This window comes from Prinia subflava, chromosome 1 (assembly GCF_021018805.1).
Source record: "Prinia subflava isolate CZ2003 ecotype Zambia chromosome 1, Cam_Psub_1.2, whole genome shotgun sequence".
In the NCBI taxonomy this organism is placed as follows: domain Eukaryota; kingdom Metazoa; phylum Chordata; class Aves; order Passeriformes; family Cisticolidae; genus Prinia; species Prinia subflava.
In genome coordinates this window covers 21,269,171-21,284,051 of record NC_086247.1, presented here as the reverse complement: position 1 = coordinate 21,284,051, position 14,881 = coordinate 21,269,171, and the positions used below count along the sequence as shown (strand labels likewise).

The 14,881-nt window shown below is 38.9% G+C and overlaps 1 protein-coding gene across 6 annotated transcripts in view; it reads right to left on the bottom strand.

Annotated features, from left to right (window-relative positions):
• RNF19A (ring finger protein 19A, RBR E3 ubiquitin protein ligase) overlaps window positions 1-14,881 on the bottom strand; it is a 58,542-nt gene that overhangs the window by 17,363 nt on the left and 26,298 nt on the right. For 5 of the 6 annotated variants that reach the window (XM_063390139.1, XM_063390132.1, XM_063390158.1 and 2 more), the window contains one exon: window positions 3,480-4,230. In XM_063390139.1, the coding sequence (XP_063246209.1) occupies window positions 3,480-4,096 (617 nt within the window). In that variant the 5' untranslated portion in view covers window positions 4,097-4,230. Of the gene's footprint in view, window positions 1-3,479; window positions 4,231-5,006; window positions 5,030-14,881 lie in introns of those variants that run through there. The other variant, XM_063390177.1, reaches the window with a different exon arrangement.

Here is a 14,881-nt window from a genome sequence, read left to right as displayed (position 1 = left end):
ATTATTTACTTCTTAAGTATTGATTGTTGTTTCCTTAGAACCCAAGGAGACCAATGATGTAAACAAACCAATAATGTTTTAACTGCTCTAGTTTCCCTCCATTTTTTCATTTCAGGGATCAAAGTTTTTCTAATTGCTTGCTCTTTATCTGGTCCAGATTTTTGACTTAGTGTGATGCCCAAACCCTGAAACAATACTATATGGGATGTTTGATCAATGCTGAGAGGAGCTGAAGCACTGTTGCGCACCATCCATTTTTTACCTATTTGTGCAGTAATTTTTTCCTACCAAAATGCTCCATTTCACACCAATTTTCTATTTATTACAGTACTTGTTTCTAATCTTAAAGTCAACTTCAGGAAATTATCCTACTCTCTGAAGTTATTACACTTCTCCTACTTTGGGGTTAATTGCAAATTTAGTCAATGCATTCCATCCAGCTCCTTCATGAAATATTGGATCCATGCTAAAAGGTCACGACCCTAATGCACTCCACCAGTCCCACATTTCAAACACTGTTCAGAAAAATACCCTCAGCTTTAATTGCATATTGTACAACTGGATTAGCTGCTTAAGCAATTAGAAACTGCAACTACTGTTGCACCACGTAATTATTCGAGCAACTGCCTGATGATCTGAAGTTTGTGTGTGCTGTATGTCATGCATCATCTCTGAACAGCGTTTGTTAGCAAAGACTCCTCTGTGGAAATCTGAGTAGTGTTTGCTTCCCCAGACCTTACACCTATACAGTTCCTTCCTTCATCTTCCTGCTAAGCTCCACCACAACATCAAATCCCCATTATTACTTTCCACACCACTTCCACTCCTCCTTCCTGCCTCCCTCTGTGTGTCTTCCCTCAGCTGGGCACACAGACTTGTCAGAGACAGTGCCGCAGTGGCTGCCTGAAAGCCAAATTTACATTTTTAAGTGGAGGATTCACACACAGGTATTACTCTTGCTGGGGGCACTACTGATGGTCTTTCTGTTGTTCGAGTAGTATGCCCTTTCCCCTAAACTATTTAGATTAACTTTTGCTGAACTCTCAGTCCCTGCTGTCCAACATATGTAAGGGTTCTGAAGGTTTCAAAACTAACAGAAGGATGGGGAAAAGACAAAACACGATTGCAGGAGCTCTTGTTTGTTTAGGATGACAACCAGAAACAGTGATCCTCCTGAGAAGTACCCAGGTAGCCAACTTTATTCCACTTTAAACTAGTAATGAGAATTTAGTGAGGAGGCACTGTCTGTGCATTAAAAGAAGAATTCATCTATCACTGTGAAGCCTTTCTCTGCCACTTTATTAGGAAAAATCATGGTCTCAGAAGTACAGCATAGGTTGCCCATGCAGTACAAGTTTGCTCCCTTCACACAGACACTGGCAATGTTTATCTGCCTGGCAATATACTGTATTTTCCACAGGACTCCCCTCCCAGAGCATGGAGCATGCAACAAGCAGCTCTGGAGCAATGATTTAAATACGTGCTGCACACAAATACATTGTTGTGGTCCCACATGACTGCATGGTACTTAAACTTTGCTCTGAAGACCCACTTTTTATTTTTATAACGGTGTTAACCATAGCAATTATCATCACAGTTTCTGACCACTGAAAGATACTTAGGAGGTTTATTTTTAAAACAGATAAGAAAATTGAAGCATAAAAACCAAAACAGTTTAAACAAACCTGCCTTAGTCTACTTAATTAAGTACTAAAAAAATATCTGAACCACTGAAAGATGGTTTAATAGAAAATAGTTTAACGGGCCTTAAATGCTTCTCCTCAGCTTGAATAGTAACTGTAACACAAAAACTCAGGGCAAAGCATACCTGTGCCCATCAACTAACACCTTCTAGTGGTTGTTTTCTTTTGGAGTATCAAAATATTAAGAGTAAACTGTACTGGCTTTGTCCATATGACTTTGTTACAAGCTCATGCAACCAAAACATTCCTCAAGTTATTTTTCCTTCTGTCCTCAAACTGCCACACTTTGGACCAGATATGAAACTATCACCTTTCCAATCCCTGTTTTTGACTTGCATTAGCAAATTCTGTTTCTTTCAAAGTATGAAAGCAAAATTATATTTGAAATAAGTCCAAAACATTAAGCACCTGGTTATTAATGTTGGGAGTATTTAATCTACTAAACAGTGAGTCCTATCTTGCTTGTTCTCCTGCAATATTCTTCCTTTTCTTCATTCTACTTACTGCTCATCTGTGAGGCTTTGAAACAGAGCTGTCAGCCTCTGAGTTTTCAGTGTGCACTGCACATCTGGATTGCAATCATGCCTATAATCTTTAAGCAGTATGATAACACAAACAGTGTCTACAAAAGCAGCTTGCTGAAGAATGGCATGAGACACCAGCAGCACAAAAGCATGATGAGCTGCTGCTCACTACTATTCAGACTGCTTAGAATTCAACGTGGTTTCAGAACTGTTTAAAGCATTAAAGCAAAGTTAAAACATTATGTTCCCCAGATAATAAGTAGGAACAAGCTGATTATCCTACATCAGAATCCTGCTGACAAGCAACAAGTGCTGTCTCAACCAGCCACAGGATGGAAGATATATGAAGCCGGAGAAGCCTTTTAATTCAAAGAAAAGCTTAAATCATTTTCCACAGTTAAAAAGCCAAATTACCCACTTTGCTTTAACAAATTAAGTTAAATTACAGTCACCAAATTTTCAAATCTCTTTAATTTGAGCTTTGCACCATTGCCTTAGCAGTGCAACATCTAAACTTCTTTTGCTTGCTGTAAATAAATGGCAGGCATCTAGTAATAAAAATTGCTTGACATTGGTGAAATTCCCTCTGTGCAGAAAAAAAAGAAAAACATACTCAAGAAAGCATTTTATTTTAGAAGGTGGTTGTGGCTTGGGATGGTTCTTATTGTTTTCATTTTAATTTGTTTTGACTTCTTGTCTTTTTTTTATTAAAGAGAACTCTGCCTGTTACCTGCTTGTACAACTGTAAAAACATCCTAAGCAAAGCAAGTAACTTTTCAAAAATCATAATGCTATGAAAATTACATATTGACTGTCATGTAACTGGATTTCTTAGAGATCGCAGGCGTGACGTGCTGTGGAATGAGATCTGAGCTATCCCAAACTGGGCCTCAGATTTGGTCCTGCTAGGCCTCAGATTTGGGCCCGTGTAGAAGTAGATAAGCTTGTGGCACAGTTAGAAATTAGGTTAAGGTGTGTGTATGGACTAGATGGGACAGTTAGAGTAGAATCACGGTAGCTGCCTTCAACTGAGATTGTTTACATTTTTGTTCATGCTGAATGCCAACTAGAAAGCACCTGCAATTGTAAATTATTTCATAATGTATAAAACCAGGCATTTCGAGAATAAAGGGGAGAACATATGATCTGACCATATTGGTTGTGCTCTGCGTTGCTCTGTCCAGCTTCCATGTAGTTAATAGAGACCCTGCTTTGACTGTCACTTTTTTGCAAATATAGGAAAAATACATACCCACAATCTGGAGCTGGGCACCATCTACAATCAGGATCCGCAACCAGCCATCGCCTAAGCATAAACTCTTCATATTTTTCCATCAAGATGTCATCATTTAATATCAAACGAATATCATGAGGATTAAAACGTTCTGAGCATTCTGGGCAGCTAATATTAACTCTGCTCTCCGAGATTTCTATCCGGAGATACTGGCGCAAGCAATCCACACAAGACCTATGGTGACAAGTCATTATCTCCGGGAACCTGTCCTTGGAGTGCCGCAAGAGGCACAGGGGGCATTCCATGAAGTCTCCACTTGGTTTGCTGCTAGAGGTTGTTCCGTTATCAGAAGAGGTACACGTGGAGAAAATGGAGTTCTTGTCTGTGCACATTTCTGAATGAATACTTTCGATACTTGCAATTCCATCAACACCTCCATTTAAATCCCTAGACTTGCGTTTCGTGTCTTTTTTCCTCCGAAAAAGTGAGCCCAATGAAATTCTTCTTTTCTTTGGTGCCTTTTTAACCGATGGCAAGCTCACAGAGGAAGCAGAAGACTGGAGGTCCCGATCAGAGCCCATTTGCCGATGTAAACTCATGTCTAGGTCACTCATCAGAAAGAGGTTAAATTTCATACACAATCCTGATCATTTTTAAGGATCAAATAGAGGCAGAGGATACAGGCATATTATTATGTAATCCAGTTTGAGAGTCTTCATGCAGAAAATTCACATGTATCTGCTTCCAGCAAACTCTTCAGAAGAATTCTCTGTATAAGGAGAGGAGATGGAAAAAAAAGCAGGATTAGATTCACAACTATCACTATTGGTTCTGGAAGGTCACAGCACTCCAGTGACCTGTTATTCCTACTACTACAATCTTTTCCTCACCATCTGACCCAATACCTCTTTCTGTCAGCTTTTTCTAGCCTTTACATCCTTCTTATCTTAACAAGCCTGAAATTTTCTTCTGGTAAGGACTCTTTGTTACACTTAATCAGTGCAGAGAATGGCATCTGTATTCCCCTGCTCCCCAGCGGAAGTGGGGTGTATGCATGTGTCTATGCATGTGTAAAAATTACCAAAACTCAAGGTGACAACTAAGTAAACATGCAAGTTCTTCTATAAAGCTTAGCAACAGGCTTACAGCACTAGAAACTTCTCTGTTTACATTTTCTCCACATGTGATAAGGTCAAGTACGAATGCAATACAGTTAATTAAAAGAAAGATTTTTCAGCGTTTTTTTAACCATTTAGACTGACAGCAGAAATTAAATCATTGTGGCTAAGCAACTCAAGATAGTCTCAAAATCTGAGGGTTCTCAGAGAAGTTCGCATATTTATAGCATAAGGCATCTGAATATTTCAGGGAGCAGAGCTGCAGTGAGTGACAGCCAACACTGCTTGATTATATAGAACTTGAAGGGCACGGCAAAGACTACAGCTAAGGTGACAACGTTTGAATTTTTTATCAGATGTATTTCTGTAAGGAAAAAAAAAAGCCCCCAAACCAGATTCCCATCACATATCAAGCTTCAGTCTTTACCTATGTACAAGATGACACCAAGGATTTCCTTCTCTTCTCTGTTGCTTAACTTACTGCACAGTAAGAAAAGGAGAAAGAAAGAACTCTTCCTATTTTCCTCTGACAGAGGAAAAAGTGACAGACCATTTCCAACCAAAACCACCAAGTTCTCCCCAAACATGCAACTATTCCCACTTATTGGAAGCTTGACTGTGTAAGAGGCCTTTTTTAACTTTCGGTGAACTGCACCTGTAACAGAAGAATGAGAAGGCATTTCTTACGTGACACCAGTGTTGCAAATCTGCATGCAAAAGTACTGCCAGCCTTTCTTTCCTCACTGTTTCCCAGCTGACCCCCTGGAAAGGTGTGAACGGGTTTCTATGACCTTACCGAAAGATAAAATCAGAAACTGGATACTCAAACTTAAGTCCAAAGGTAGAAACAAAGGAATGCACAGATGAATACCTCTGTTTGTAAGAGCTAAGCAGGCTGCACACCCATTAGAGACCGGCACAAATCCAAACACGTGCTGCAGTCTCCGGAACGGGGTCACTGAGCTGCTTGGGTCAAGACTAAGGAAGTTTCAGGGACAGCTGAGCAGCAGCGGAAACAGGAATCCCTCTCCGAAGAGGAAACACAGAAATAGCCCCCAGGCTGTCCATCTCCCCAGAGCCGTGCGTGCACAGAGCCACTGCTGGGCCTCCAGACCACCACAGGCAGCTCTTAAGTACGGACGAGCAGGTAGCCAAGCCAGCACTGCTCAGTTTAGACTACCACCCCGTACGGCAGTACTCCACAAGAATACTGCCTTCCACAAGTGTAAAAATTAAAGACATAAGGAAAAAAAAAAAAATAAAGCCCAACTCCATGCAAAAACCCCAACCAAAAACCCTGTACATCTCTTGGTTTTGATAAAAAGAGGTCTTACATTTTGAGCCCCTTGAGTTTTTTTCAGAATTAAAAAGCCACCATATTGGGTTTTTTGCAAATGCCGAATTATTACTGCTTTCTTCTTTCTTCTTTTTTTCTAATAAAGGAAAATCTTACCACTGTGAACATATTAAAAAAAAAATCTCAGCTTACTCTCAGAGTCTAAATACTTCAAGAACATAACATGCTCTTCCTTCTCTCCTAAGGGAACGTTTCTAGTCAAAAAAATATCTATCTTGGATGTTTTACCTGCTCCTGTTCCCAAAACAAATTTAATAATTTTGCAGCCGTGTTTCTCAACAAATGAAGTAAAACATTCCCTGATTTAAAAAAAAAAAAAAAAGGTGAAACTGAAAAAACTCGCTCCATAATTTTGACAGAACATATGCCCTTCTGTCCAGGATCTTGGTATCATATCACAGACAGACACAACCGGTAGCCCATGTCTGAAATATACTGCAGATACAGTTCACTGCTGACAATTAAATTGGTATGTTTAGAAGTGCAAGAATAACCTTAAAAGCTTTTTTATAATTGGATAATTACTAACAGTGGTATATTCACACAGATACTACCAGGGCAGCGGAAAGTGCCAATCTCCTAAATCAGGAGAGTTCATGAACAAAATGAACAGCAAGCAAAGTATTCATTTCAGGCAAAAAGTCTGTGGTTGGTTGTGGAGTTTTTTTGGTTGTTTTTTTGTTTGGTTGGTTGGTTTTTTTGGGGGGGGTGTTGTGTTTTTGTTCATTTTTTAAAATAAAATAGAAAAAGGTAGGAAGTAAACACAGTAACAGAGCCAAGTCTATGACTACACGCCTTCCCCTCCTCCCTTTCTCTGGAGAGGAAAGAATGTGTATTACAGCATTTCTGCCAGTTCCAACAGATGTACAAAATCAAGAAATAGCAGTTCTGGTGATGAACCAGTTGTACTTTTTTTCTTTTTAAATAAACAAACATTCTCCCATGCTGTAAAAAAAGAGACCAGTACATCCCACAGTTCTCTCTGCATTATAGGATCTGATAAGCAGTCTCTCTAAAAAAACAGATTGCTCTTCTAGGGAAAATTTGACAAAATTTTTGAAAAGAAAAGTTGCTGGTTATTTCAGACAATCATCAATTATGCTCTTTAGATTTAAATGCACAAAACTAGTTTTAAAAGCTAAGCTCTTCCTTATATAGTAATCTTGGACTGACATTCTAGTGACGTTCAAAGATGACTTTGCCGAAGTGAAAAGATTTAGCAGATGATTTATTAGAGGAAAAAATGAAGACAAATGTTACAATGCTAATAATGATCAGAGCTGTACACAATCATAAAAGCTGTACTAGCGCAATCTGGTGCACTGGCCAGTTCTCATGTTGCCCAACCCAACACAGCATCTGCATGTTTCTGCTGACAAAAAGAAGTAAAAAATACTTGATTTTGTGCAGCCAGAGAACACAATGCCTGTATTATTCCAGTAGCAATGAGTCCACATGAAGGGGATGTGCTGTGTGCAAACTGAAGCTCTGAAATCCAACTACTGGAAATGAGCTGAGACACACAAACTTATGATTATAATAAAGTCTGATTTTGAGGCAACATACATTGCAAGTTTTGCATTACTCTCACTGACCACTGTGAACTCTATCAACACACAGAAGAAACTAATATGGGCAACAACAAATGGACAGAAAAACCAGAGAGCGTAAATCCTAAAACTTTTAAGTTCACCACTGTTCTTAACATTTCCTCAAAAGCACTTACTGGCTACAGAAAAACCATATTTCTGGCTTCCTGCCATGCCTAAAGCCCTACCACAAATCCGAATTCCAGCCGTGCTTTGCATTCTGTTCGTGCCACAGACTTGCCACAAAACACCAGTTGCCACAGCACAAACATACCTTGTCATCTGAAGATGCATAAATGACATTTATAGTTGCAACTCACCTAAAGCTCAGTATTAAGCTGGTATCTGTTCCTTCTGCAACCTTGCCTAAACTATTTTTTAGGGAAACTTAATGAGTATCCATCTAAATTCCTTCAGTAGTTCCTTATGACCATGCTCCTTTAAGTAAATGGTATTGCTGACCATATGATGAAGGGGGAGGGAAAGGAAATTGGAATAATCTTGCAAAGGGAGAAGATTTCAACTCACGAGATGATTGGGGTGATGAGTATCTTCTAATACGGCTCTCCATGGCACAATCTTTGCTTTTCTCATCAATTTCAAAACACTTTGGAAATGCCCTAAGTGCAGCTAAGAATAACTCTGCTGATTTTGCAAGAAAAGAGTGACAAACGCCTACCTCCATTAGCCAGCTGCTGGGGAAGATCAGCTCCTAACTGTCCTCCCAACACATCACAGGCACAAGCTCACATGCTGCTTGCTCTTCCACTACACACTCAATCTGGTGTACAGGGCAAAAAACCAGAGTCTGCCATCAGGACAAACAGCTTCACGCATGTTTGCAAAACAAAGGCAGGCTTAAACATCAGTGCGGGAAAGGAGAAAACCCCCATAAACAGGGATGTAACTACATCATCACTAAAGACCTTACATATTCCTGTGTGTAATTGGTTCTTAAGCAGCACATTATGACTTCTGTTCCAAACAAACTCTCTTCATCTAAGGCACTTGCTCCTCTAACCATTTAACCAAGCGCCAACTCTGTTAGCAAACTGAAAGCTACTTCTTGATTAAAACTGACCCTTAATAGCTTCCCTTCTGACATCTGCAATTCCCAACATCTATACTCTCTACCTGCTTTCTGAAATGCACTGATCCAGCCTAAAGACAGCTGCAAAAAACAAAAAAAAACAACAACCAAACAAAACAAACAAACAAAACCAAAACCAACTTTCAGAGCTTGAATTTCAACCACCATCACAGTTAATTTCTGCTTTCCTCTTCCAATGAGCATCTCCTGTCAATCACATAACATCCTAAAATTTCTAAGCTGTGATGTTCTTAACGTAGAGGGATCTCTAATCATCTAAAAGAGGCATCAAAAACAAAATTTTCTTTTCATTTAATGCGTGGTCTAAGAACTACAAACATAGTGGAATAAAATGTAAAACAAAAATACGCAAAAGCTGAAGCTACTAAATGAAATACCAACGCATAGGATTTTGAAATGGCAAACAAGTACCTTATTTCAATGGCCATTCTTTAAATGTCAGCTCATTCCACAGCAGTTTTTAAAACTGGGGGAAAAATACAAACACTTTTGCCTGAGGATTTCTGAACAAATATACCCCTCTTCACTTTACACATGCCTCAGGTTCAAGTACACATCTGGCATTGCTGAGTTAAAAGAGTGATGAACAGCCTGGAAAAGTTTAATGTCTTTGACATGTATGTGCTTCTGCAACACTCTGTCCCATTAAAAACATCTCACCATAGTCGTGTCAATGCACATGGTGTCAGGGCATGGTAGGACTGTTATTTGGCTTTATTATAGATGACTTAGTACAAGAGAACCAACACTTTGCAACTTGGAAGAAAACAGATGGAAATTATGTTGAAACAACAAAGGTTCTGGCAGGACCTTTATATGCACTAAGACAAAAAATAAAATCCTTTAATGGTAACGTAATGCAGCATATTGTGTTAGGCAAATGCATTTTGTGCAGGTGAAATGCTCAACTGCAACAATTACAAGAATACCTTCATGACTCCTTCAGTATATTTCCCTTCATAATCTAAAATCAAGATAGCAACATTTTCCATGTAGTGTTACAAAGACTGCTAAAGACACTTCAACTTGTGTGGCATTTGTTGATGTCTTCTAACTTTGATTTCTAATAGAAGGTGAAACAAAGGGTTGATAGTATTTGGATTGAACTGGACAGTTAATTCTACAAAAGAAAGTTAAATTTGTATCAAAGATTTCTCAAGCTTTTAACACAAACTCAGACATACAAATACTTATTAAACATTTACACTGGTTTGTTACAGTATGACATGCAGCATGCAAAAGAAATCATCAAAGCCTCTTAAATAATTCACTTAAATCAAACTGAACCGTGTAAAACTAAATGCATGCTCATGTAAATTTTCCTTCATTATGACTTTTCTCCTTCAAAAAAAGGGCATCAGTATGGTAATGTACATGTTATGGAAGTAAGTCTTACCTTTCAGACACTTTTGCAGGAAGGTATCTCTTACTTTCTATCCTGCTTTTTTCTAGGACCCACGTACGTGAATGCTTTTCTTAAAGCATGAAGAACATTTATTACAGAAGTTCCTGGAGTTGCTCCTACTAGTAGTAAATCCTTTCCAGAGTGAAAACTTTATCATTTTGTTAATTACACCTCATTTCTTTATGCTTACAATGGACTGTTGATACCTGCAGAGGCCATTATTCCAAAAACAGAATTCCCAAATTCACGACTAACTCAAGTTTTTCAAAACCTTTAGAAATCTGCCGTATCAAGACTTAAACTTTACATATCATCTTTAAATGACAGAAAAACAGCTGCAGTGAAATCATATCACTTCTTTAATTTATGTAAATCCGGCAGACTGGGAACAGAGTTCCCCACAAGTACAATCCCCAGCTTCACTCACTAATTTCACACTGGAGCTCACAGTGGGCTCAGTGAAGGCGCTGACAAGATCTGGGACATGCTCATATCAGCACAGTCAGCAGAACAGGGCAGGGCCCTTATGCCTAATTTGAGACAAAGTCAGACTCTCTGGACTAAGGCAGCTTGGCACGTGTAGGCCAGTAGACCAGTGCCAAGTGAGGAACAAGGGGTCTTCCACAAGCATCTGGAGCTGCTTTAACACCTGGAAGCTTCCACAATGCAGAATCAGTTTACTTTAGGGAAAGCCTCCTAGTAATTATTCTGTCTTGACTTCTTATAGGGAGATTTAGGTTAGATGTTAGGAAGAAATTCTTTACTCAGAACCCAGTGGGCCCTGGCACAGGTTGCCCAGAGAAGCTCTGGATGCCCCATTCTTGGAAGTGTTCTAGGCCAGGCTGGATGGGACCCTGATCAGCCTCAGATAGTGGCTGGTATCCCTGCTCGTGCAGGGCAGGGGGGTTGGAACAAGATGATCTTTAACGTCCATTTCAGCCCACATAATTCTGTGATTCGATGTTATTAAAACCCCCTGATATTCATGGATACTATCATACAAGAATTAAGAGGAAAACATTTGTGAGGCAGAGATTAAATTATCTCCACTGACTGTTATCATGTCTCAGTTTGTTCTGACTGCACTTTATTTTCCTTAAGGCCCTGTGTCAATTATCTGGAAATTCTATTTTCACTTGCAGAACAAAGCAATATTGTTTGTAAAACAATGACACAAACAGACTGACTATGAACCCACTTGGGCTCAAGGACTAAGAGAGTCAGACTGACTGGGCATGAAAATCCAAAGACTGACAGTATTTAAAATGCAGAGAAACCTACAGAATTGTCAAAAGTGAACTGATATACAATGTTCTGTTTTAAAATTCACAATTGTATGTAGCACATGACAAACCAAGCCTGACAGCTAGAAAAATCTTCAGCAGCTTATTAAAAAAAAAAGTTATGCTTCTTCCTTAGAAATTTATGAGCAATACATCCTGTATCATGTGTCCATGACAGCTGCTATTAGGAGAGGAAGTCTCACAAGCTGCTGAACTCATTCTGAAAGTCTGAACAAATGATTGGCAACACTGTTCCTCTTGCAGATAATGCCTGTAAAGAAGAGAGTACACTCAAAGTGCCTCCCTCGGCAAAAGGGAGAATTCCTTAAATTCTAAAAAACATTAATTTTCCAAACCAGCAGCATTAAATCTGGGTACATTGTGTGCAATGTGGTCAACCAAAGCTAAGAACTCAGTGAAGAGATGCTTTCTATTTGTGTATCTGCAGGCCTGTGTCTGTTGCAAATAAGACTCTGCAATTTTCCCTTATCTAACTCAGCAGAGCAATCTCAGTTCAACCACGCACTCGCCTGCGTGTCAAAAGCTTCTCCAGTGCACTGTGGTGCCTTCTGCAAACAAATGTACACCAAACTCTGCCAAGAGGAAACCAAAGTCTTGGAAACACTGAAGGGAAATAAAAACAACACAACAAAACCAAGGGGGAAGTCAAAGAGAAATCACCAAAATGTTTAATTATTTTAATTCTTTAATCATAAAAATCCTCACACTAGGAAAATGCTTTTCTTGCAAAAAAAAAAAAAAAAGTTACATTCAGTAACTGGAATGTATTCTCTTAATACAATGATGGGCATGCATTTTCACTTCTGATTATAGTAGAGAGATTTGTTTTATGTATCTGTATCTATATATAGATATATAGTAACATTCTAAAATATTTGACTAGCTAGTGATCTGAAAAGTGAAAGCAACACTGAGGGATTTAAAAACTGTACAAGCTACCTCTGCTCTGTACCAAAAAAAAAGGTTTAATCTAACTGTATTAATACTTTCATTCTTGCAGTTGCTTTTTATTTTACACTATACATTGCAAAACAACCAGAGTAAAGACTTACACCAGGGAAATAACAAATGACAGTTTTTGCTTCCTGCAGTGTCACCAATCCTGCAAGTGGAAAACACTGCAACACTCCTGAATGCTGAGATCATTCCTACAGAAGACTGTTTCAAAATGAAAATAACCAATACCAACAAATTTCCAGAATAAGCAGATTTAATTTCAGGTCTGTAATTCTGCTTGGTCAAACAGTAATGGCTACATACTGAATTCGGACAAGCTTTTGTTTTCCAGCAGGCTTACAAGTTTGCCCCACTATAAAAACAAACCAAATAAAGTCTACCAAGATATAAGATGGGACAAATATTGTATTAGAGGGATCTGGAACCATGAGCAGGAGTTCCAGAGAGAGCACACAGACACAATTTTAACAGCATACCAGAGACAGCAGCTTGAGGGGATACGTAAGAGGTCACACACTGCAGTTCCTGGCTCCCAATGATTTTTAAATTCAGCAAGAGCCCCAGTTTCTATCTTGCACTGAGGGAAGATATTATTGACTGTCTGACTGGCAGCATCTTCCAGCTCTGTTTTACCTCTGGCATAATCAACCTCTATTTTGGAGGCAAGGGAGACAAAGAAAAAATACAAAAAAAACCAATCCAGAAACACCATCCCCTCCCCCGATCTTGAAATAGCTTTGCCTCCAACTAAGAAATGCTGGAAGCTATTAATGGATTACTTTTTAAAATATTTGTTGCTATTTTACCGTTTAAAAAAACAACATACATACAGATAAACTTTACATAAAACTTTTAAAGTAAACTAATTAAAAGGGAGTTAGAGTTACAAAGAAGTTAGTAAGAGTTTTGAATTCTTCCAAGGACATCAGGTTAGTCTGACTAATGAGACCTTACCATGGGGATAAGAACTTAGTCTCAGTTTCTGAAAGTCACTGTGACAACTCACAGTAACTTACTTTACCAGTGTCTCAGCCCTTGAGATACTGAACTGCCCTGCTTTGGTCTCCTTTGGTATCTCTTTACAGGGAACTAATAATTTTGGTAAATATAATTCAATATAAAACTTTCAGAAAAGCTTGGCTGACTGAATAATCCATGCCTGTCTATTCTAGCAGCAGCAAGTCAAGGATACACACAAACTATGACAGTTTTCTGAACTGTCTTATGGCTAATGCCACAACTTCTGAAACTGCCCTCAGGTCAGGTACCAAATTGCACCAGCCTAACCAACCACTCCTGTTCATTCAGGAGGTGAGATTAGGTCAAAACCTAGCAAAACATTCAGTTCTCCTGCAGTCTGACCTATTAATTTATTCTGTCAAGTATGTTAACTGAAAAATCCTGCATGGATGTATTGCAAATCACCATGACAGTTTTTTGTAATGACAGTTCTAAATTAACTGCTACAATATCAAATACAAACCAAAATTAAAAAAAAAGAAAAAAAAAAGAACATCTGAGAGAAAAAGAGACAAAAACAAAGACAGGGAAAGGTCTAGCCAGGGAAACAAAAATACTCCATCCTGCCAGAAACACAGCCTGTAGCTTCCAGACAGGAAACTCACTGCCTCCAGAAAAACCATTGGTGTCAGGAAATGGCAGAAGTACCATGAAACTTATCTCACAGCTGAACTTAATGTAAAATGAAGGGAGAACATTAGAAAAAGAAGGCAAATGGACTAGCTGCAGATCTTTGCATATGAATACACTGGGTGAAAATTTAAATCTTACTGATGTGTCTTTGGAAGAAAGAATTAATGGAAAAGATTATTCTAGTCCTGCTGAAAATAAATAAATAAAAAACACTAGGTTGAAAATATAGAGCCCATTCAGCCCAAGAGAAGGGGAATGCTCTAGCAGCTTTTACAGGCAGACTCCACTGGCACTGTAAATAGTGTAAACACTAGTTAAAAAGCACAAAGCAAGAAAAAGCTGAATGTCAGTCATTTGAAGTACATCTGATGCTGTAGCTATGCTGGAAATACAATACATGCCAATAGGAGAAGTTATTCTGCCAGCATAATTATCCCACCTACAACAACATCATACTATGCCAAAAGATATGCTATGTCAGCACACAGCAGGATTTAGCCAGGTTGATGAGAGTTTTTCCAAACATTTTTCACTGACACCAACACGGACTGAGGAATAAGCAGGGTTTCTCTATGCACAACAACTGCTGCATAAAATGGTCATTGGAAAAGTCACCACAAACACACCCACTCATGGCTTTAAAGGCTTAATCTTGTGAAACTTTCTTAAGCTTTACTGCCTTGTTAATGGTGTCCAAGCATGAATCAACACAGGGGAGTTTGTGAATCCCCTGCAAGCCGCTGCATTAGCCAGAGGCCTCATGACAGATGACACCCTGGGTCTCAAAGAGCTGACGAGACCCTGGCAGTGCTGCCACATTCTGGATGGTCAGAAAGCTTCACACCAAATTTTAAAAAATAAATACTCAAAGGTTTCCTGCTATGTTTCACACATTTACCAACGAAGTCAAAAAAGATCTCAGAAGA